Raw genomic sequence first — 23,045 nt, forward strand, 5'->3', positions numbered from 1 at the left:
CCAGGGGACTTGACTCCCCCTGGGTTGGCGTCCCTGAGGACTCGTGTCCCCGAGCAGTGGGGTGAGGCTTCTCTTTGCCTGTGTCCTCAGAATGGATCCTTGAATTGATTTTAATCAGAGCATTTATATTCTGTTTTCCAGCTCCCGTCTCCATCGGCAGGGTCACAGTTTCCAATGTGACCAGCACGGGCTTCCACGTGGCGTGGGCGACAGATCTCACCCTGCACCCCACTTTCCAGCTCACGCTGATTTCTGCTCGGAGCCCTGCAGTGCACCTGGAGACCCAGAACGCAAGTCTGACTCTGTCCGACCTGGAGCCTGGCGTCTTGCACCTGGTTGAGATCGTGGCCAAAGCATGTGGGGAAGAAAGTTCCAGAGCCCACCTGAGAGTGAGGACAGGTAAGGGGCTTCAGATGCGCCATCACCACTGATTCTCAAAGGGCGGAGGAAAGGGCCTGGGTGGTTGGGTGTTTAGAGGAGCTGGACTTCTTTGTGGGCGTCTGGGTTTCTGCTTCCTTCTCCGCCTCGGAACATTGGGCTCAATGTATGCTCAGCTGGTGTGTGAAGGCCACACTGCAGGTGGCTTATTTCAGGGACAGGTGCTGGGCAGACGGTGGGCCATGAGGCTGTGTTGCAAAGTGTTCCAGACTCTGCAGAGGTTACAGATGCTCACCTGCGTCCTCACGGGTGCACGGCAGGGAAACTGTCACCCATGTGTTTTCCTGAATGTCTGACTTAGCTGAGCAGCCAGGGTGGACCTGATGTTGCAGAGAAGTCCTCCGAGCTTGGGCAGCTGTCCAAGAGTTGATAGTGGTGGTCTCCAAGGTGGGGTGCACACCCCCGGGAGATGCCTAAGATGACCTGTTAGGGTGCAGCTGGGAAAGTTTAGAACTCTTGTTTGTATGCTTTGAAGTACGAATTAGCCGTGGACTGGGAAGTCAGAGCGGGGAAGGTGGGTGACGACGCCACACGTAAGCTGGTGGCGAGCTGGGGAAGGGGAGGTCACTGCTAGCCAGACAGGCAGGCAGGGCAGCCCCAGAGGAGTCTGGGAGCTGGGGCTGGGCGTTCAGGGCAGGTTGGGCCTCTGAAGGTCTCACCCGCGCCTACAGGGCGGAGCTGCCCATGAGCGTGTGACCCTGGCCTGAGACGGGTCCGCACCTGCTCTCACCTGTGCACCTGGTGGATTTCAGGTCAGGTCAGTCACTCTAGTTGCTGGAGTCTGGACCGGTGGCTCCCAGGCACAGTGAGAGCCGTGAACCTGAGGACATGGGGTTGGGGTTCACCCAGGAATGCATAATGGGGTGGCTTTGTGGTTTGTCTCACGTCTGGGCAGCAAGCTTCTGGGGGAGGGACTCTCAGCCCCCGACAGGACCACCTGGTCCTCCTCCTGCGCTGTCCAGAACGCCCCGCGTGTAGCGGGTGCTTTGCAAATCCCTGGCGAGGCACTGAGCGGGACCGGAGACGGCGGCCACGCTGGAAGCCAGGACGCGGCCGGGCGATGCTCCCGGGCCACGTACTCTCAGAAGTCCCACTGGAAGGGAGACGATTCAGATGGAACAGACCAGCGTGAAAGCAGGAGCTGCCCTTACCCGCAGAGGGGCAGGGCTGCGGGGGAGGAGAGCCGGCTGCGGCAGGACCCCAGGGCGGTCTGTCGGGAGCAGGCACTCGGCAAGGCGATCCTACGCCGTGCTGGCCCGCACCGCCGGCGCACGCCCGTGGCCCTGGCGCCGTCACCACAGAGGGCCTCCTTTCACTCGCAGAGCTGCCCCAGCCGGCCGGTGGGTTACGTGGGCACCCCGTGCACAGGTCACCGCCCTGGCAGGCAGGACAGGGCTGCAGTGGCTGAGCTCCGTGGCCTCCAGGAGGCTCTCCCTCTGTGCCCAGGCTTTGTCCTGCCGCCCCCTAGAGTCTGGTGGGCGGTGTCTGTGTGTCCCGGGTGCCGTTCCTTCTTTACACAGTGCAGCTCAGCCTCAGTGTGATGCTGCTCCTGGCCAACACAGAAACACTATTACTAAGATAGAGCTGATAATCTGGCACCTGTTACGTACCCTTCCAAACATGTTTGTTTTCCGTCCTGCAGCGGCCCAGAAGCTCAGCGGACAGGTCAGAATAGCGAACGTCAGGTATTCAGAATCCTTCCGCAACGCGAGCAGCGGGGAGTACCAGGCCTTCCTGCGGCTGCTCTTCAGGGCGGTACGTTGGCGGAATCTTCTTCCTTTTCTTTTGGGACGTGATTGAGGGAGGTGGTAGCATCCTAGTCGCGGCCAGCCAGGACTCAAACCTGAAGATGCTGCAAGCTCCTCGTTTCTGAAGGAAGCTGGCGCCTCTGGCTCTGGCGTGGTGCCTGTGTGTCCTGGATCTGCCATTAGTCACGGCAGCAGGAGGCAGACACACCTCCTCCTCTTGCTGTGTCCTTGCCTCGCATCGCTTCCTGCTTAGGGCGACTTCTTTATTGACGTGGGGTCCCGAGGAGCAGAAAGCCTCCCCGCCCCCGCCTTAAAAGGAAAGAAATTGAACATTGAGATCTGTTTCACACACCAGAAAACTCACACTTCAAAAAAATTACTGAAGTGTACTTGGCTTCCTGTGTTGTGTTAGTTTCTGGTGTACAGCGCAGTGATTCAGCTACACATCTTCATATAGGTTCTTTTCCAGACTCTTTTCCATTATGGGTTATTACAGGATACGGAATACAGCCCCCTGTGCTGTGTAGCAGGACCTTGTTGTTTATCTAGTTTGTATACAGTCGTTTGTATCTGCTAATCCCAGACTCCTAATGCAGCCCCCCACCCCCTTTCCCCTCTGTAACCATAGTTTGTTGTTGATGTCCGTGAAAACTCACACTTTTAAAGTGCACAATTCAGTGGTTCGGGCTGTATTTACAAAGTTGTGCAACCTTCATCACCACCTAATTTCAGAACATTTTCATCGTCTCAGAAAAGAAACCCCATACCCATCAGTAGTCGCTCACCCTCGCCCCTTCTCTGCGCCCCTGGAACCAGGCATGTGCTTTCTGCCTCTATGGGTTTGTCTATTCTGGATGCTTCATAGAAATGAAATCATACAGTTCGGCCCCTTTGAGTCTGGCTTATCTCGCTGAGTGTGATGTCCTCAAGCTTCATCCATTCGTACCAGTATCAGGACTTCATCCCTTTTAGGGCTTGCTTCCATTGTGCGGACAGACCACGTTCTGTTTATCCAGTCATTCGATGGACATTTGGGTGGCTTCCGCTTTCTGGCTACTGTGAATAACAGTGCTATGATCCCTGCCCTAAAAATTCTTTTTCCTGCTCTCTTTCAGTGCCCTCTGCCGTCCCACTGGCCCTCTTTGGGAAGGTCCATTGTTGCTATTCAGTTAGGGTAGCAGCCTCAGCATTCTTTTCGCTGGTGGTTAGGTTGCCCTTTGGCGAATAGAGAATGCACTTGTCTTAATCTAGGGCTCTTGTTTGCACAGACGACATCTCTACATTTTAGCTTTTCCAAGTTCTGGGAGGTTAGGACGTGGGCTGGAGAGGGCTTGGCAGCGCCACCTACTGGTGGAGTAGCATGATGGCGCGTCGGTGATGCTGGCGGCTGCAGTGTTGGGTGAGGCTGTCCACACGCACAGGCGCTCCTCCCCGATAAAGCCAGCATGCTGCCTCCAGGAACTGTCCCCTCGGGCTCCCTGGGGTCTGGGCTCCTGCTCTATTTATTCTGAGGTCCCGGCTCCTGGCCCAGTGAGTGGATTCAAGAGCTGTTGATGGCTCGATTCACACGAGTATCGTCATCTTCTTTAGGGTAAATCACAGTTACACGTCACATTAAGCAACGACCACTGAAATCAGTTCCTGTGTCTCTAGCATCACACGAGGCAGCGTCCCTGCCACCCCAGTTCCTTGATTAATCTTGCCCTTTTAAAGCATTTCGTCTTTTGCCTATATGGGGCCAAAGTTTTTATCTGTCTAGAATTTCAGGACAGCAAACAACTGTGCACCTTAACACGTGTGTAGGACATTAAGACACATTCGGGGAGGTTGTGGGTTAATGTGTCACCTTGCTCTTTGTCACTTCCTACCAAAGGGCCTGGAACTTTGCTTTGAGACTGGCTTGAGATGCAGACAAAAATGACTTTAACCCGACTGTGACAGATCCCACTCTGGAAACCCCAGAGAGAGAGAGAGAGACGGAGACAGAAGACAAACTATTCCGAGGATAATGATGGCGGCCGCGTGGCTGCAGGTGGCTCTGGGGTCTCGCAGGCATCTGCAGCCTCCGACGGGCGACAGCACACTTGCTCACGCTGGCTGTCCCAAGGCTGGGAACCCATCTGCCTGGGCCTTGAACCTCATGCGGGTTCAGATGAAGACGAGGTTTTCTCTGTGCGGGCAAACCGTGCAGGGGGGCTCTTCCATAGCACGTTGCATTATGTGGATTACTTACAGCTCATTCTAAGATAGGGTGCCTTTCTGGGCATTTCGGCCCTGATAGGAGAGAATGGAATAATACAGTGTGTGATTAGGATTCTGTCCAAACGTAGAGCAGTAAACAAGGCGTTTACAGGTGAGAACCACCTGTCCCCCTAGGACGTCCGCAGGGAAGCGGTTCTCAGCAAAGCAGGAGGCAGAAGGGAAGGCGGGATGTTCTGCAGCATGAGGTTCACAGGACTGTTCTAGAAAAAACGCAGTGGGGAAGGTGGTGTCCCTTCCTATGACCACTCGTTCAGCCCCCTCCCAAGTTACAAGCCCACAGGGTACGTGCCCACCAGCTGGCTGGGGGGGAATGGGGCTCAGTGTCTCAGAACCCCCTGCATTTGTGCTGGGCCTGGGGATGCGGCAGACAGGCGGGGGCCCGAGATGACGTGAGGCTTTGACCTCTTTGCCGAGGCCAGCCGGCTGCTGGCCGGAACCCCAGGAGGACCCCCTCAGGACGAGCGCCCCGTTTCCCCTCTTGCGGGCGGCTCTCCTCACCAGCCCTGTTTCTCTAAAGGTGCGGGATTCCTTGCCAGCCTCCATGCGTCAGCTCCTGGACACAGGTGGGGTGCGGGTGGAGGTGACCCGCATCGCCAATGGCAGTATCGTGGTGGAGTTTACCCTGCTGATCGTCGCAGACGTGGATGTCCGGGAGGTGTCTGCCGCGTTCCTCACCGCCTTTCAGAACATGTCTCTGCTGGAGGTGGTCGGAGGGGACACCTCCATCTGGGGTACGTGGAGGCTGGGTCCCACGGAGACTCACTGCGTTCCGACGAGAGAGTGAAATCTTAGCCACTGGCTTTGTTTCTAAAAGGTGCTCTTCCTCTTAAGGGCTTCCCCTGTGTTCGATGAAAATGTGAAAATAAGGGACCCTCAGCTCCCTTATTGCTACTGTGGTTCTTTTAAAAATAGTTTTTAGAGTTGGAAACCTCTTTGGGGGAGCCTGCGAGGATCCCCACAGCGGCTGCATCCTGCCCCTCCTTCCCCCGCAGTGTCTGGGCGAGTTGAGGGCAGACACGTCCGTCTCCGCAGCCGGACCTCCTCCCAGGCACAGTTTCCAAGGAGACCTAGTGAAAACAAGTGAAAAAAGAAGCAGGGAGAAGAGGCAATTTAGAGTCTTTTCTCATGTTGTATTAGTCACCTTGAGCTGTTGCAACAAAATACCATGGACTGAGCGGCTTCAACGACAGACATTTATTTTCTCACAGTTTGAGAGGCTTTAAGTCCAAGATCAGGGTCCTGGTGATGCTTGTGAGGGACCCTCCTGGCAGGTAGGCAGCCCCCTTTCTGCTGTGTCCTCGCCTGGCTTTTCCTCTGGGTGTGTAGACAGAGAGGGATCTGGCATCTCTTCTTATAAAGACGTCAGTCCTCTTGGGTCAGGGCCCCTCCCTTATGACCTCATTTAACCTTAATTATCTCCTAACGGGCCCATCTCCAAATGTACTCACACTGGGAGTCCGGGCTTCGACACACAAGTTTTGAGGGGACATGATTCAGTCTCTAGCTTACATCACAGCTGAGAATAAATGAGGAAAGGCTTATAGTTACATGTATGGATAAAATCAAAGACAATGTAGATGAATATTTTTCTGATTTTTGGAGTGAGAAGGGTGAACTCTGCAGAGAAAAGGCTGGAATATTTGCCTCTATGAATTACATCTCTCATAGGCAACAAAAGAGAGAATCATTCCGAAAATCTGATGAAGAATTACATCCTAAATATAGAGTGATCACAGGCATTGAGGATAAAATACTAGGACCCCAATAAACACGTGCACAGGGGACCCGGATAGACAGTCCATGAAAGAAGAAACACGCCGCTAACAAAGACAGGAGATTCAAGGCATGCCCATCGAGGAGCAGTAATAATAATTAAGAAGGTGACCCTGGTGGGGGCGTAGGGAGCCAGCACCCGCAGGCCGCCCTCAGGGGACAGGAGTGGCTCGCACTTCCTGGAAGCCAGTTTGACAGCGTGTGTCAGGAGCTTTAAAACTGTTCGTCCACTTTGGCTTTAGAATAACAGCGCGTCTAGGACTTCATCCTAAGGAAACCGATCTCAGTCTGGACCATAGCTTATGTACGAGGACATTCATGTCAGTGCTACTTTAAAAGCAGGAGGCTGGAAACGACTCGTAATCCCGTGCAGGGAAGATACTAGCTAAATGCTGTGTTCATGCCACGGGCCGTCAGGCAATTCTTAAAAGTGAGGTTTGCTGAGACAGAAAATATTCCTGACCCAAGGAAAGGGGAGAACGCAGGGCTCACGCTCGTGTGTAGAACGCGGTTTCAGCTGCGCTGCAGCCTGCCTCTTACTTACTTACTCAAATTGTCCTTGTTTTCCTTTGGCGGCGGCGCGGCGGCTCGCGCCCAGGACCTGTGCGTGCCGGGCGCGCCCTGCCGCTGAGCGGCACCTGCCCCCAGTCGGCCTGTGAAAGGACCGGAAGGAAGTGTGTCAGCGTGCGAACGCGCACGCCGGGCGGCGGCCGCCCGGGGGACCGTGTGCTCTCTGCTGAGCTGCCCGGGGTTTCATCTGTTTTCCGCAGTAAACCTGCGTTACCAGTCAGGTGACCAAGCGTAGAGATGAACGGAGAGCGGCTGCTGGGGTCCCTCTGCCCGAGCCCGGGGCTGGGTGGGTCCCTCCGGCCTGCTGGCCTCCAGGGAGCTGAGGGGCTGCTGCCCCACGCCCCGGCCCCACCCCCCCCCGGCAGAAAGTCGGAGCCGCTCTGGCTCCCGAACCCGGGAGTCCGGCTGTCGTTTGGGCACCGGAGCTTCGCTCCCCGAGGCGCGCCTGCCCCGTCGGGCGGCCGCGGAGGGCCTCCGGACTAGCTTTCTAAATGCCGCGCAGATTACGACGAGTGCGAGAGGAGGGAGGACGACTGCGGACCGGGCTCCGCCTGCCGCAACTCCCTGGGGTCGTTCACCTGCAGCTGCGGGGGAGGCGCCCCCGGCGGCCCCGTAGAATATTCTGGAAGACCCTGTGAAGGTAAGAGTCTCAGGACCCCTTGTCCGGAATACTGTCGGGTAGTCTGTTCTTTTAAGGATATTCACCCCAAAAGTGTGTCTTGCAAATGAGGTCAGCATATTTTTGTGTCCCGGGCAAGTCTCCTAGCGTGTGTGTGCGCGCGCGCGCGCACGCTCACATGCATGTGGGTATGTGGGTGCGTGTGCCTGTGCGTGCCTGTGCCTCCCCAGCCCTCCATACCCCTCCAGCCTTCCGGGTGGTGCCCGCAAGCACTTCTCCTGACGCCTGTGCTGAGAAAACGCACACACGTCAACTCAGGTGTGTCCTCTCAGATGCTAGAAGATGATCTTGCCCGAGTGACAGACAACACATGGAAATGTTTCTACTCGGCCGCACTTTCCACTCCACACTTTTTCCATTAATTGGAGCTTTTGGGGATTCAGTGTTGACCCTGAGATGACCCCTGCCATCTAGGCTCGAGGGTCCTGAGAGTAAACTTCATTAACCCATTTTAGAGCTAAGACTCGGGGCCCCGGGGGCAGATGGCTGATCCCAAGTCAGTGGGTCCGGCGCCTGCCCAGTGTCGGGCTGGAGAGGCTGGGAGGGCGGAGGGCGTCTCAGTTCCCCTGCCCACGGGGGCCACGGGGGCCACGGGGGCCACGGGGGCCACGCCAGGCCCCGCTGCCTGGGCTGGCAGGAACATGCAACACGCGTGTGTGTGGCCGTGCTGGCACGTGCAGCCCCAGGTGTGCACGTCTGCTGTCCAACCGGCCCCTCAGTGCCCACCTCCCCAGCTGGGCTCACCTGGTGGTCCCAAAACACAGACCCACCCTATGCTTTTCTCTCCTCATGCCTTGCAGGCGACCCCTCTGGCAACACGACCCGGCCCCCTACCGCGGCAGGAACTGGGACTGTCTCTGCGCAGGGGCCCCACCCGACCCCCCAGGGCCTGCCCCCACGGCTGAACCTGACCGGAGCGGTCAAGGTGCTCTGTGAGATCGAGAAGGTGGCCATCGCCATCCAGAAGCGCTTCCTGCAGCAGGAGTCCATCCCCGAGTCCTCCCTGTACCTGGGCCACCCATCCTGCGGCGTCAGCGACCGCAACAGCACGCACGTGATTCTGGTGGCTGCGTGGAACGAGTGTGGGACCGTCGTGCAGAGCGTGAGGCCAGGCCCGGACCGCTGTGGGGGCGCGGGGAGGCGGCATCCGGGGGCCTGCATCTCAACATGGGGAGGGGCCGCGTCCAGCCCAGGGGCCCCAGAAGACTTAGCACCCTGAGGTCTCTGACTCTAAGTGGGGGACCCAGCAAAGGGTCAGGATAGGGCTGAGCTCTCGCCGGGAACCAGGCTGCCCTGCTGCAGGGATTCTGGTGCAAAGTCAGGGTTTGAAAAATCCTCCCAGAGAAGTGGTGCACAGGCAGGATGGGGAGCCAGAGGGGGAGGGGACAGGGCAGGGAAGCCGGGAGCCTGCGTGTGTCCGAGTGTGCGTTTGTGTGCACGTGTGTATGTGTATAAGAACGTGTCTGTGTGCACGTGCGCGGACGAGTATGAGCGTGTGTGTGCATGTGGTGGGTGTCTGTGAAGTATGTGTGAAGGGCCGTGTGTGCGCGTGCGGGGTGGGGATGTGGGCGGTGCCATCCGCAGCACCTGGCCTCAGGGTTGTGGCCCCATCAGAAATCTCTTTATTCGAGGGTCTTTCCTCCTCCGTGCAGTGGTGCGAGGGGGACTGTCCTGGCGGGGGGGCACTCACACCCCACGTGCAGAGAGGGGCTCTGGTTTGTCCCCTGCTCGCTGTGGTGACTCTGGGCCAGGGCTCCCAGGCCCCTGTCAGCATCTCGGATTTGCAGCATCCAACAGGTGGTCCATCCTGCTCCTCCAAAGGCTGTCTCTAGGCCTTGGTTACACTCCGGCTTCCCAGCTGTCCTCCTCAGCCCCACACTCAGCCACTGGGCACGAAGCCTCTGTTGTCAGGGCCATGCCCGGCAGCGGGGCAGCCCCTTCCAGGGTTCAGCCGGCACCCAGCCCTGGGGGCAGCAGAAGCAGCACCGGGTGGGGCTGTCCCTGGAGGAACGTGCGGTCCTGGGACAGCAGGTGCCATCACCTGCCAGTACAGGGTGTGGCCAGGCCAGCGCTGGGCCCACAGCCCGGCATCGGGCAGGGATGCTTTCGGAAGACGACTGTGAAAGGAGGCTGAAACGTCCCAAGGGGCTTACGGTGCAGGGACCGCGAGTGTGGCTGGGGGAATGTGTGGTGGGAGCCTGGACATGGGGGAGGAATTGCTAGGTAGGGGGTGTCCAGGTGGTGGGGCCAGCGGGGCAGCTGGGTTCTGGGAGGAGGGGTCCTAGGTTGGAGGTGGGCTGGGGGTGGGTCTCAGCAGGGGGTCCGGGCCGCTGCGGGCAGGTTGTTCTCATCAAGGATGTTGTGCCACTGGGCGGGGAGGGCCCGAGGGCCTTCAACCTTGTTTAGGAACAGGGGTGGGGAGGGTATCAGGCCCTGAGGACCCCAGGAGCTGCTGGCTGGGTGTTGAGCACCCCCAGTCACCCCAGACCAGGAATTAATATCCACATTTAGCCAATGGGACCTGGAGGCTCAGAAAGGTTGGGGTGGGGAGCAAGGTCAATGTCACACTGCCTCTGAGGAGCAGCCCTGTGCCCTCTGTGACTGCCTCTGCAGGGGCCTCCTTGGCGCAGGGTGGGCGGGAGACCCTCACCCTCCGAGCCTCTGGCTGGAGCCCTCGGCGAGTTCCCTGGTGGAGGCCGGGCCTGGGGCCGAGAGCGGGCCAAGCGGCTACCGGGTCAGCGTGGATGGACACGTGGGCCTGGCTGGCCTCCCTCGAGCGTGAATCCACTTTCCCCTTGGGGGCCCTCAGGCCACAGACACGGTCCTTGGGTTGAAGGACCAACTGGGATGTTTCCAGTGTCCACAGCCTTCATCGGCCCCACTCCAACCCCTCCAACCAGCACAGCTGGAAAAAAACCATCAGGGTTTTGCTTCCCTTTCTTAACGATCTCTAAGCCTGCCACCTGGAGGTGGGCACACGGGGAGGGGGGCTGGCAGCCTTGAGGGGGCAGCTTCCCTTCTGAGCTGGCGTCTGAGCACAAGCCGGGCTGGGGTGCGGCGTGGGCAGAGCTGCCCCCGCAGTTCTCAGGCCCGCACGGACGCGGGGCTGGTAGACTGTAAGTGAAAGGTGCTGGAGGCAAGGCCGCTCCTGCCCGCGGCGCTCAGGCGCGGGGGGCGCCAGGCTGTCCCCCGGTGAGTCAGCACCTCCTGCAGACGGGCGGGTGGGCCGGGGGCGAGGCGCCGACGTGGGCTCTCCTGCTCGCTGTTTTTCTGAGCTAGACAAACACCTGGTTTAGCAATTAAATTCAGTAGGATTCAGGGCCGTACAGAGCAAAGGGAAATTCATCTCTCATGAGTCATCTGGGCCCTGGAAACCACGGGGGCTCCTGTGTTTTGAAATTTGTCAAAAAGTTAAGATGCCCCCAGACTGACTTATATACAGACACAGCAGATTACGTGTGTTAGCCGACTGAGCTTCCCGGCATTGTTGTTGTTAAATTTTATTCAAATTGTTTTTAATTTTTAATTTAAAAAAAATTTAAATTTAAATTTAAGGTCTCACCTCTTAGTTTGATGTACTGTATACAGATGGTGCCAAGTATGGCTGTAAGAAACACAAATTAGTCCATGCCCCCAAAATTCACTGGAGGACAGAATCACGTCCATAAATATGTGTAAAATTCTTGTGAAGACAGAAGGGGACTGCGCAGGTGGTCTGAGGCAGTTCTCAAAGGGATTCAGGGTACAAGGCGCGCACCCTGTGATGACACACGTCCTGGACTCGGTGCCTCTGGCACAGCCCATCCCAGATGTGGCTTCGCGGATGTGCTGAATGGGATTCTATTTCTTAGCTGAAGAATTGCAGGAACGGTAAACATCACGCAGGCAATTGCTCCAAAAACATGGAGATAGAAGCGCAAGCACTTCAAGAAGCAGATGCAGGAGGCAGGTCTCCATTCAGGTGTTTAAATGTTTCCATGTTGGATAATTCAGTTAAGAACCTGTATGTGTTTGTTCCCAGAAGCTAATGCATCACAGTCTCTACCAAGGAAAATGAATTCTAAATACTATTATGCCTTTCAGTCATTCTAAGTTCTCTATTTGCATAAAAACCTAGAGAGACCAGTAATGTTCAAGAGCTAAAGATTCTTCTTAAAAATGCTTTCTTCCAGTTTTTTTTGAGCTGTAACTGACATACAGCACTGTGGAAAGTTGAAGTGGTCTGACTGACTTGCATCATGAAATGATTATCGCAAGTGTAACGAGCATCCATTAACTCATATGGATGCAAAATTAAAGAAATAGAAAAAAATGGGTTTTCCTTGTGATGAGAACCTTGAGGATTTACTCTTTTAACAGCTTTTCATATATAGGGGTAGCAGTGTTAATTATTTTTCTCATGTTGTACATTACATCCCCGGTACTTATTTATCTTACAACCGGAAGTTTATGTCTTTAGACCCACCTTCATCCAATTCCCCCTCTGCCCACCCCTGCCTCTGGTAACCACAAATCTGATCTCTTTTTCTATGAATTTCTTTTTGAAGTATAATTGACCTGCAACACTGTGTTAATTCCTGTTAGACAACACAGTCGTTCCATGTTTCTCTGCATTTCAAAACGCTCACCAGGATAAGTCTAGTCATGAGGTGTCACCACGCAAAGGTGTCGCACAGTAATCGACTGTATTCCCCAGGCTGCACATTTCATCCCCGCGACTCATTTATTTTGCAACTGAAAGTTTGTCCCTCTTAATCTCCCTCACCTAGTTCTCTCCTCCTCCCTCCTTCCCCTCTGGCAACCACCTGTTTGTTCTCCGTGTCTGTAACTCTGTTTTGTTGTGTTTGCTCATTTGTTTTGTTTCTTAGATTCCACATATAAGGGAAATCATACAGTCTTTGTCTTTCTCTGTCTGACATTTCACTTAGCATAGCACCCTCCAGGTCCGTCTATGTTGTCTCAAATGGAAAAATTTCATTCTTTTTTATGGCTGAATAGTAGTCCTTTAAATACACACACACACACACACACACACACACACAGATATCATGCATCTTCTTTATTTATTCATCTATTGATGGGCATTGGGTTGCTTCCACATCTTAGCTATTATAAATAATGATGCTATGAACACAGGGGTGCATATATCTTTTCTAATTAATGTTTTTGTTTTCTTCAGATAGATACCCAGGAATAAAATTGCTGGATCATATGGTAGCTCTATTTTTAATTTTTTGAGGAACCCATACTGTTTTCCATAGTGGCTGCACCAGTTGCATTCCCACCGGCGGTGTGGAAGGGTTCCTTGTTTCCCACACACTCTCCAGCGTTTATCTGCAGACGTTTGATGATGCCTGTTCTGACTGGTGTGAGCTGATACCTAACTGCGGTTCTGATGTTGAACATCGCTCCGTGTGCCTGGTGGCCATCTGTATGTCTTCGGGAAACTGTCTATCTAGACCCTGTGCTCAGGTGGTTTGTTGTTTTGATGTTAAGTTGTATGAGTTCTTTGTACACTTTGGATATTGGCCCTTTATTGGACGTATCACTTGCTTATATCGTCTCCCACTAAGTAGGTGGCCCTTTGGTTTTGTTGAAAGTTTCCTTCACTGTGCAGCAGCTTTTTAGTTTCACTTAGTTTGGTGTTTTCCCAGCACCATTTATTGAAGAGGCTGACTTTTCCCCGTTGTATATTCTTGCCTCCTTTCTCGTAGATGAATTGACTGTAAGCGTGTAGCTTAATTCCTGGGCTCTCTGTCCTGTTCCATTGGTCTGTCTGTTTTTGTGCCGGTGCCATGCTGTTTTGAATGCTGTAGCTTCGTAGTGCAGGGTGACACCACAGCTTTGTCCTTTCTCAAGATTGTCTGAGCTGTTCAGGGTCTTTTGTGTTTCCATATAAGTTTCAGAATTATTTGTTCTAGTTCCATGAAAAATGCTATTGGTATATTGACAAGGATTGCATTGAATCTGGAGACTGCTTTGGATAGTACGGCCATTTAAGCAACACTAGTTCTTCTAATCCATGAAGACACTGTGCCTGTCCACCTGTTTGTGTTATATTCGGTTTTCCAAATACAGGTCTTTTACTTTCTTAAATTGATTCCTAGGTGTTTTTTTTTAATGTGATTGTGAATGAGATTGCTTTCTTAATTTCTCTTTCTGACAGCTTGCTCTTAGTGTACAGAAATGCAGCAGATTTCTGTATATTAGTTTTGTTCCTGAAACTTCACTGAATTCGTGGGTGAGTGTCTTGGTGGCATCTGTGTGTGGGACCACGTCCTCTGCGAACAGCGACGGTTTTGCTTCTCCCTTTCCAATCTGGATTCCTTTTTCTTGCCTGGTTGCTGTGGCTAGGATTTCCAAAACTATGTTGAATAAAAGTGGTGAGAGTGAGCTTCCTTATCTTGTTCCTGATCTCAGAGGAAATGCTTTCAGCTTCTCACTGTTAAGTATGATGTTCAAGAGCTACAGATTCTTTAATGTAAGCAACTTTATCAGTTTGTCCAGGTCTGTTTAAGATGCACACAAGGGAAATACACCCATTCTATGATTTCTTATAAAACAGCCAGTATGGAGCAGATGCAGGAGCTGCAGAAGGGAAAGGGACCTCAAAATGTCCTCTTCAGGGACTTTCACATCCGATCATCAGAGAGCAGACAACGCCCTCCCTACCTGTCCAGGCTTTCCTTGCGGATGCTTTGTTCTCAGACCCACCGAGGCTTGTCTGGCCACCGGGTTCCTCGTCTGTCAGATTCGCAGGCCTCATTGGTATTGTTAGTCTCAACATTTCTATTTTCAGCCAACCCTGTGCTGGTGACCTTGTCAGAACTGAACCCTTTGCCATACGGCTTATACTCTGCTCTTCTGTCCTCCAAGAATTCCAATAGCACCTGCTTTACTTGGCTTTGAGTTTCCGCTGCCTCTAATCCACACTTCTTCACTGGTGTAAGTTCAGCCACACCCCCGTTTCCTCTTTATGTGATGATTCTGATGTATCTATTTCACACGTATTTCCCTTGTCTAGTTCTGAACTGTAGAGGCCAGCGACTGTAACGGGGGCAGGCAATGTCCCCTACCAGCTGTGAGACACCGTTGTAACCGCAGGGAAACCCCGGTGGCCCTCGGTCAGCCCTGTGCTCTGTGCTTGCAGGGGTGCTTTCGGAGGCGTCGGGAAGGGGTGCTGATCTCGGGGAGTCCGCCACCATGACAGTCAGACTCCAAGCCATTAGCAAGTAAAGCGCTTCCGACGGATAGTCACAGCTTCAGGCATCTTGTTAAACAAAAGACTTCAGCATCAGTATAACGACGGCAGTTTTCACAGAAATGTGTGTCTTCTCCTGCAGTGCTCTCCACCGGGCAAATGGGCGAACCGGTGCACCTCAGGGTCTTCATCTCTGTTTTGGGCTCTGGAGAAATTTCAGAACTCTCTTTGATGTTGGGAAGCCCATCTACTTGTGCTGGTACACAACTATCTGAAAAATCTTCTTTCTGCTAAACGTTCACATTCTGAGCAATCTGTCCTTAATACCAGGTGACCTTGGGATCATTTCTCTAGCTCAAAACCGATTTGCTCCATAGTTTTATTTATGAGCTAAATCTCATTAACGCTAATGGACATCACATTGTTCCCTGGGGACTAGAGTCCGCAGATGTGAGCTGTGGTATCATTTCACGTCCCCAGAGTCCTCTTCCAGATCACATTCATTTTCTTTAGGTTGCCCTCTGAACTCTTGTGCTATGTTATTCTCCCCAGAATTAGGAAGAATGTGGGTTGCTAAGTCACAGACTTTTCAAACAATTTAACTCTTGATTTCTTTTTTCTTTCCTTTTTTTTTTTTTGTTGCAGTATAGCTGAGTACAATGTCGTGTTAGTTTCAGGTGTACAGCAAAACGATTCAGATATAGGTATATTCTTTTTCAGATTCTTTTCCACTTTTCAATATAAGATATTGAATATAGCTTCCTGTGCTATACAGTATAAACTTACTGTTTATCTGTTTTATGTATAGTACTGTGTATCTGTTAATACTAATTCCTAATTTATCCCTCTCCTCTTTTCCCCTTTGGTAACCATAGTTTGTTTGCTATGTCTGTGAATCCACCTCTGTTTTGTAAATAAGTTCGTTTGTATCATCTTTTTAGATTCCACATGTACATGATATCATATGATATTTGTCTGACTTACTTCACTTAGTATGATAATCTCTAGGTCCATCCATGTTGCTGCAATTGGCATTGTTTCATTCTTTTTATGGCTGAGTAATTTTCTATTATGTATATGTACCACATCTTCTTTATCCAGTCATCTGCTGATGGACATTTAGGTTGTTCCCATGTCTTGGCTGTTGTAAATAGTGCTGCTATGAACATTGGGGTGCAGGTGTCCTTTCAATTAGAGTTTTCTCTGGGTATATGCCCAGGAGTGGGATTGCTGGATCATATGGTAAATCTATTTTTAATTTTTTAAGGAACCTCCATACTGTTCTCCGTAATGGCTGCACCAATGTACATTCCCAACTCTTGATTTCTTTGGTGAGGGTTTTGCACCCTGGTTTCAGAAATGTACTTAGGGATCATCTGGGGAGGAATTTGACTTATTTTTGGGATCTCGTCTGACCTAGTTTGTCACTGGTTCTCTTCCATTGAAGAAAATGGTCACACGATACAGGCTAAACCAAGTGTCCTGATGCTGTGCTCTGTCTGGCGACTCGTCTTGGGGAAAGCGGGCGGGGGCTGTATTTGGGGGAGTGAGCGTTAAACATCCCCCTGCACCCGGAGCTGTGCTGGGGCCGAAGACCTCACGCACTGCCCGTGTGTGTTCAGAACATGACGAATATGGTGGTGAGGATCGTGCTGAGGAACGACGTGTCCCCAGAGGGCGTCATCCACCACCCGAAGATCCTGAGCCCCATCCACTGTGCCTTCCAGAACGACCTCCTCATGTCATCGGGCTACACCCCTGAGTGGGGGTGAGTGCAGCGGTCTCCCTGCAGCTGTCTGAGGCTCACGCTCCTCCCAGTGCCATCACCTGGCGGGAGTGGGGAGGTCTTTAGGGTTTCAGTCCCTTGAGGATCCTTCTCAGAGACCGAAGGTAAAAATGGATGGTGGCCAGGACCTGATAATGCCAGTTTCCCTGATTTTTGTCCCCATTTCTAGCTTAGGACCAACCGGAGATACCAGACCTGTCCCCCGAGCCAGTCACCTAGGATGCCCCTCCTAGCGAGCTGCCCATGATGGCACCCCCATCAGGCACACCTGAGCCCCCCATTTCCCTGAGAAGCTCACCCCTCCTCTGCCTGCCTTTGAGTCTCCACAAAATGCCAGCGATGGGGCTGCCCCGAGCTCTAGCCAGCTCAGAAGAAATAGCCACTCTATGCTTGCTCTCATTTGGGGGCTTCCCTAGTTCCATACTCCTTTGGAGATGCATTTGGGGGAGGAGTGGGAACAGGGTGGGTCGCAGAAGCTGACCCCTGCAAACGCTCCCTCCTGCAGGGTTTACACCATCATCGAGGACCTCCACGGCTCTGGGAGCTTTGTCACTGAGATGCAGTTATTTATTGGAGACTCTCCTATTCCTCAAAATTACAGCGTGTCTGCCAGCGATGACATCAAGATCGAAGTAGGGCTCTATAAACAGAAAAGCAACCTCAAGGTAGTCCTGACCGAGTGCTGGGCGACGCCGTCCAGCAACGCCAGGGACCCCGTCATGTTTGGCTTCATTAACAACAGGTAGGAGCTCCGGGGCACAGGGCACCTGTCCCCCAATGTAGGCTGCTTTGGACTCTGAATTTCCAGGCAACACGGATGCGGACCTGGGTTTTAGGTAGTACCCGCAGGAGACCCTTCACTTGGGAACTTGGGGACTGGAGAGCTAGCCATCCTTGCCTTCTCAGAGCCTCATGGGGGTGGCTCCATGTGCCTCAGGTGCATTGGAAGGAAACTCACCTGGGAACGAGGACAAGACCGCTGGTTTAGAACTAATGAGTCACATTCCTCTCTTCCCAGCTGCCCCATCCCCAACACACACACCATCGTGATCGAGAACGGAAACTCCTACAAGGCTCAGGTTAAGCTGAAAATCTTTTCCTTCATCAACAACTCCATAGTCTACCTGCACTGCAAACTCCGCATCTGCCTGGAATCCCCTGGAACCACGTGCAAAATAGTAGGTGCTTTGCTGTTCTGACCTCTGGACGCACGCTCCTTGTTAAGGGGAGCCCAGGGCTTGGGCGGCTCCGGGGCCCGCCTTTGGGAAGGAGGTGCTGGCCCTGCAGACTTGGCCCTTAAAAGGCGTGAAGTGAGGTTTCGCTGGTGGGTAGCCCTGGGTGGGGTTCTGATGTCGCCGAGTCCCTCTGAGACCGTACCGCTCCACTGGCCTGCACACCAGACCTTCCTTGTCATGGTGCTGCAATGCTTCTCCTCGAGGTGATTTAACACATATTTAGGAGTAAAAATGTGACTTTAATTTAGTGCTACTTTTAGCAACATCGATGGAACACTACTGAATTCTAGCCACTGCGATATTTAATCAGGGTTTTTTTTTCCCCTCTCTTTCCCGTTCAGCGTGTATGCTGGGATTCTGAATGATTTCACATTCTCATTTCCGCAGACCTTTGAATTTGAAATGTGCTTTGCGTTCTTGGTTGAAGAGTTATTCTTCCACAGACAAGTGTGTGGGGTGACTGTCCCAGCGGGGGCCGAGGACGGCAGAGAGGGCTCTGCTGGCCTCAGGTTTAGCTGCTGTGTGTTTCTCTCTCCTTTGGGGGACAGTTTTCCTGGGTGACCAACTGGATACAGGAGAAGATACCCAGTGACCCCTGATTTTATCGTCTCCTTTTCGCAAACAGTAGATCTTCCGGAACAACAGGAGGGAAGGAACACGGACCCGTGATACCTGCCAGCCGAGGGGGCTGCGAGCCTGCACCTGGTCCCGCGGCCCCTTTGGGACCCTGAGAGTGCTCAGGCCGCAGCAGCCTCGGCCGGGAGCTGCCGGTCTCAGACTCTCTACAGTATGAGCTTCACAGATTTCTCTCCGTGTCACCACCTTTAGGGTGGTGTTGGCTTGGCGTCCTGGGGCGGCCGTTGCGAAGTACCCCAGGCTGGGCGGCTTCGATCACCGAGGTTTATCCTCGCACAGCTCCGGAGGCCGGAAGTCTGAGGTCAAGGCGTCGGCCGGGTTGTCCCTTCTGAGGCTGTGAGGGACAGTCCTCTCCTGGGCCCTCTTCCTGGCTGGCAGACGGCAGTCTTCACACGTCGTCTGTCTGCGCGTGTCCGAGTCTGTGTTCAAATTTCCTCTTTGTACAAGGACCGCCACTGTAATGACCTCATCTTAACTTGATCATCGGCAAAGACCCTGTTTCCAGTTAAGGTCACTTCCACAGGCTGGGGCTAAGACTGCAGCATCTTTCGGGGGACACGGTGCACCCCATAGCAGGGCTATAGTAAGCAGATCCTGTCATGTCACTGAACCTTTTTGTAAGGCAAAGGACTTCAGAGGAGCAGCTGTTGGCAGCAGGCGTGGAGAACACAAAGGAGACTCCCCTGCGCCTATGGGGCCAGAGCTAGTACCTGAGACAGCTCTGGGGGCTGCGTCTCCCTTCCTCCAACCCTCCCGCCGCCCAGCCCTGCCCCCATCCCACTGGGCCACCACGCCCGGCACAGCCCCACGGCCCAGGTGGTCCGGCCTCCCCCAGCCTCCTTCTCCCTTGCCTGAACTCATCCATCATGACTTGACCTTTCCAGCAGGAAAAAAGTACGAATCAGAGTATCACTCCTGAGAGCAGGTTCATTTCTCATGAACATTGTTCAACTAATTTGAACTTTCTCTCCTTTTAAAACAACAGAATTGCGATGACTTGCGGTCACTGAGAAGTGGGGAGACATCTGTGATGCACCAGATGTCCTGGGGGCCCCTCATTCGCTCCGAAGGTGAGTTGGTGACTTGGTTTAGACAATTAATGGAAACATGTATTTCACCAGCATGGACACCAACAAGTAACCACTTGGGAACATGGAACGCTTTGGATTTTCCTAAAGATTCATACTAATACAAGTGACAGCAACATTTGTGGAGGGCTCGACTTTCCACGGGGCAGGGCCCACTGGAGGCTAGATTTAAGGCCCATCTGGGAAAAAGTTGTCAGGGAGCTGATGCCCCAGAGTCTGGGGGCCTCAGGCTCCTTGGAGGTTGCAGCTGCTCCAGCAACCGTCACCAGTGTCCCTGTCCCAGTGTGTCCCTCTCTCTGGATGGGAGGTTGCCCGGGTTCTAGCAGGGTCACCGAGCAGGCGGTCAGGAGGGGGCCTCTTCTAGGCCATTACTGGGCACTCGAGTGACTGCACACACCTAAGCCATGACCGGGAGACCCAGAGCTGCAACCACTCCCGGCAACAGCCCTGGGAATGGGAAATGGAACCTCAGTTACCCCTTGTCGCCCAGGAAGGCTCTTTCCTACCCAGACTTTTTAATAAGCTCCTGTGATAAAATTGAGATAAAAGTCACCTAATAGAAAGGTCCCTGTTTTAAAATCAACACTTGGGTGGCACTTAGCACATTCACAGTGTTGTGCAAACACCACCGCTCTCTGGTTTCAGAACTTGTTCATCTCCCCAAAGGCAGCTCCGTGCCCACTGGGAGAGACTCCCCAGACCCTCCCCTGTCCCTGAAATCTTCGAGATTGGCTTTCTGTCTCGGTTGTCCCTAGAAACAGAGTCACATGATGGACGTGTGGTCCTCGGTGACTGCCCCACGGTGAACGTTCTCACGGCTGATCCGCGTGGTGGCGTGTGTCGGCATCTCACCCCTTTTATGGCCGAGCGCCGTGGGCCGCACTGGGTTTTCTCCCTCATCCTTTGATGGATGTTCGGGCTGCCCCCTCTTGTGGTTGTGGGGATGCTGCTGTGAGCCTGCGTGTCCAAGTATTTATGTGAGTCACTGTTTTCAGCAAAAATAGCTGAAATGTGGGTCCAGGTGCTCCAGTGTTTTTCTCGACCCCTGGGTCTGGGGAGGGCAGGCCCCCCGTGCGGTGTCTCTGTGCGGTGGTCCGCTGAGCTGCCTGCTCCCCTCCCCCACCGAGGCCCTGCTGCTCCCGCGCAGCGAGATCCTCTTGGATCATCAAGAACACGGGTGGGCTGAGCTGTCCTGGCTCCTGTGCTCCTTCGGGCTTCGGACGCCTGCCCCCGCACTTCTGGGAACCTGCAGGTACACAGTCACATTGTGATAACTTTACAGAGTGGCCGACATGAGAGCGCTTGCCCCACGGCGGGCTCCATCCCGAGCCCCACCACACTCCAAGGGTGATGCTGGGCTCCCCCAGGGACCAGACCTCCCACCTGTGCCTGTCTTGTCTCTGCAGGACCACCTCCGGGTGCAGAGCCGGGCCTGGGCTCCGGTTACCTGGCCCTCATCGCCGTGGCCGTCCTCACCGCGGTGGCGGGGGCAGCTGCCCTTCTCATCACGCGATACCAGAGAGTGACGGGGAAGTACAGCTTCGGAACCCAGGCCGACAGCTTCAGCTACCAGGTGTTCCGTGAATAAGGCGCCCCCGCCCGAGGTGGGTGCGATGCGTCTGACGCTGAGTCCTGCCCTCACCCCCGACGGTCACGGCGCAGCGTGTCCTGGTGGTTTGGGCAAAGGGTGGGTTGCGGGGGTTGGTGTTTCATGCTCGTGATATTGTAGTTTATAGTAAGAAATTCGTATTTGGTTTTCGTCCACTGTTCCTGGCAGGGGCTTTTAAAACCCTTGGAATTTCCTAAATGATGATGGCATTAAGGGTGATTCTGTAATGTTAATGAGGTGACCTTTGGCCAAACCTCAGGATAGGGGCTGGTGGCCGGGGGAACCAACCCATGTGATTGGAGGCTTGGAGTGTTCAGTCCCTCCCCAGCCGCCAGGGAGGGGACAGGCTGGAGACTGAGTTCAATTGCCAATGATTTCATCAATTGTGTTTATGTAATGAGAACTCCATAAAAAAAACCCCAAAATGGGGTTCAGGGAGCGTCCACGTTGGTGGACCCCTGGAGATTTGGGGAGAGTGACTCTGGAGAGGGTCCCTCCCCACACCTGCCCTCTGCGTCTTCTCTGCCAGTCCCTGAGTTACATCCCTTTACAGTAAACCGGTGACCTAGCAGGTAAAATGCTCCTCCGAGCTCTGCAAGCCGGGGGCCAGCCGCGTGTCCCCGGTGACGTGACTGGGACAAACGTCGTCACGGGCTCCAAGCAGCACTTCGAGCCTTTGAGAGTGTGGACACCCTCTGAGCTGTCGAGGAGCACGTGGGCCTCCTTCCTCTGGGTCTGAGTGTAGCTCCCTGAGGACGGATGACGTCCGTTTGGGCTGCAGTGTTGTCGGAACAGACCTAACCACACTGGGGGGGGTGGTGCCAGACTTGTTTCTGAGAAGGTTTTGAGATTTTTAAAAAAGTAGAAGAAAAGATCACAGACCACGGTTGGTAGCTTTTAGTGATGCTGCCTCAACGCTGTCAGAGGTGATGCCGGCTGGGGGGTGGGCGGCAGCCTGAGACTGGCTCTGGCCCTCACCTGCGCCCTCACCTGCGCCCTCACCTTGTGGGTTCTTTCTCCGCATCATCTCAGGAGGCACAGCCGAACAAGGATCGCATTGCTGACTGTCTCCTCCGTGGGCGACTGGGTTTAGGTGTGTGCTTTCTTTTGTTCTCGCCCCCCTGCACAAGCCCATCCTCGGGAGGGCCCGCTTCACAGCCGTTCCAGATGGAAAAGGGCCAGCACCCCGCAGAGCTGACTCGGGCAGGCCACGTGGGGAGAGGCAGGCCCTGGGGCGCGTTCCCACGGCTGCCCCCCGCTCGCCCCCCCCACATGGCGCCTGCAGCCCTCTGTGCGGAGCCTGGGACCCCGGAGGCTGCGTGCTCTTCTCTGCCCTGTAGAGCTGGAGCCCCGCTCTCTCGGAAGAGCTGGAATGCCCCCAGATTCCGGTGGCTTGTCCCCCAGGCTTGAGCTGATCTCTCCCCATGTCCTTCCTGACCCCTTGGTCTCATTGGAGTCTCCCTCGCCTCCCGCTCAAAGCCGATTCTCAGGGGAGGAACTGTGATCCTACTAACATTAGCCTCACGTGACCTGCTCTAAGCACCACACCAACGTTTCCTTGTTCAGGGCCCCGACAACCCCATGACGTCATGTTTTTATTGTCCCTATTTCTCAGATGGGGATCTGGGCAGGGAGGTGAAGATGTAGCCCTGGGCATGTGACTGGGAAGTGGCAGAGTTGGGATTTGGATCTGGGGTCTGTTCTCTTAGCTGCCGAGCTACAGTGCCTCCCTCGTGCTGGCGCACAGGTGACCGCCGGGCCTCTCTCGTGCTGGTGCATGTGCACCTGCCGGGCCTCCCTCGTGCTGGTGTGCGCGTGACCGGCAGGTATTGGGAGCGCTGCCCCTTGGCCTTTCTGTTTACGGGAGAATTTGTATTTTGATAATTAGCAAAGGGGTGCACAGATCTCTCTGTGGGGCACCAGGCATCCAGCAGCGGAGGGAGTGGCTGTTGGGGTCGGAAGGAAAGAGCCTTCCCGGGAGGCAGGTGCTGCTTACCGTTGGGGTCCCCTGCCACACTTG

The 23,045-nt window shown here is 54.1% G+C and overlaps 1 protein-coding gene and 1 pseudogene across 1 annotated transcript in view; one reads left to right on the plus strand and one right to left on the minus strand.

Annotated features, from left to right (window-relative positions):
- UMODL1 (uromodulin like 1) overlaps positions 1-23,045 on the plus strand; it is a 59,681-nt gene that overhangs the window by 34,237 nt on the left and 2,399 nt on the right. The window contains exons 12-21 of the mRNA XM_072969643.1: positions 142-399; positions 2,081-2,193; positions 4,966-5,179; positions 7,294-7,431; positions 8,271-8,572; positions 16,294-16,439; positions 16,963-17,199; positions 17,476-17,635; positions 19,314-19,398; positions 20,823-21,020. Coding sequence (XP_072825744.1) covers positions 142-399; positions 2,081-2,193; positions 4,966-5,179; positions 7,294-7,431; positions 8,271-8,572; positions 16,294-16,439; positions 16,963-17,199; positions 17,476-17,635; positions 19,314-19,398; positions 20,823-21,004 — 1,835 coding nt within the window. The 3' untranslated portion in view covers positions 21,005-21,020. The remainder of the gene's footprint in view (positions 1-141; positions 400-2,080; positions 2,194-4,965; positions 5,180-7,293; positions 7,432-8,270; positions 8,573-16,293; positions 16,440-16,962; positions 17,200-17,475; positions 17,636-19,313; positions 19,399-20,822; positions 21,021-23,045) is intronic.
- LOC140686817 (ubiquitin carboxyl-terminal hydrolase 1 pseudogene) lies at positions 14,596-16,047 on the minus strand (annotated as a pseudogene).

This window comes from Vicugna pacos, chromosome 1, assembly GCF_048564905.1.
Source record: "Vicugna pacos chromosome 1, VicPac4, whole genome shotgun sequence".
In the NCBI taxonomy this organism is placed as follows: Eukaryota; Metazoa; Chordata; class Mammalia; order Artiodactyla; family Camelidae; genus Vicugna; species Vicugna pacos.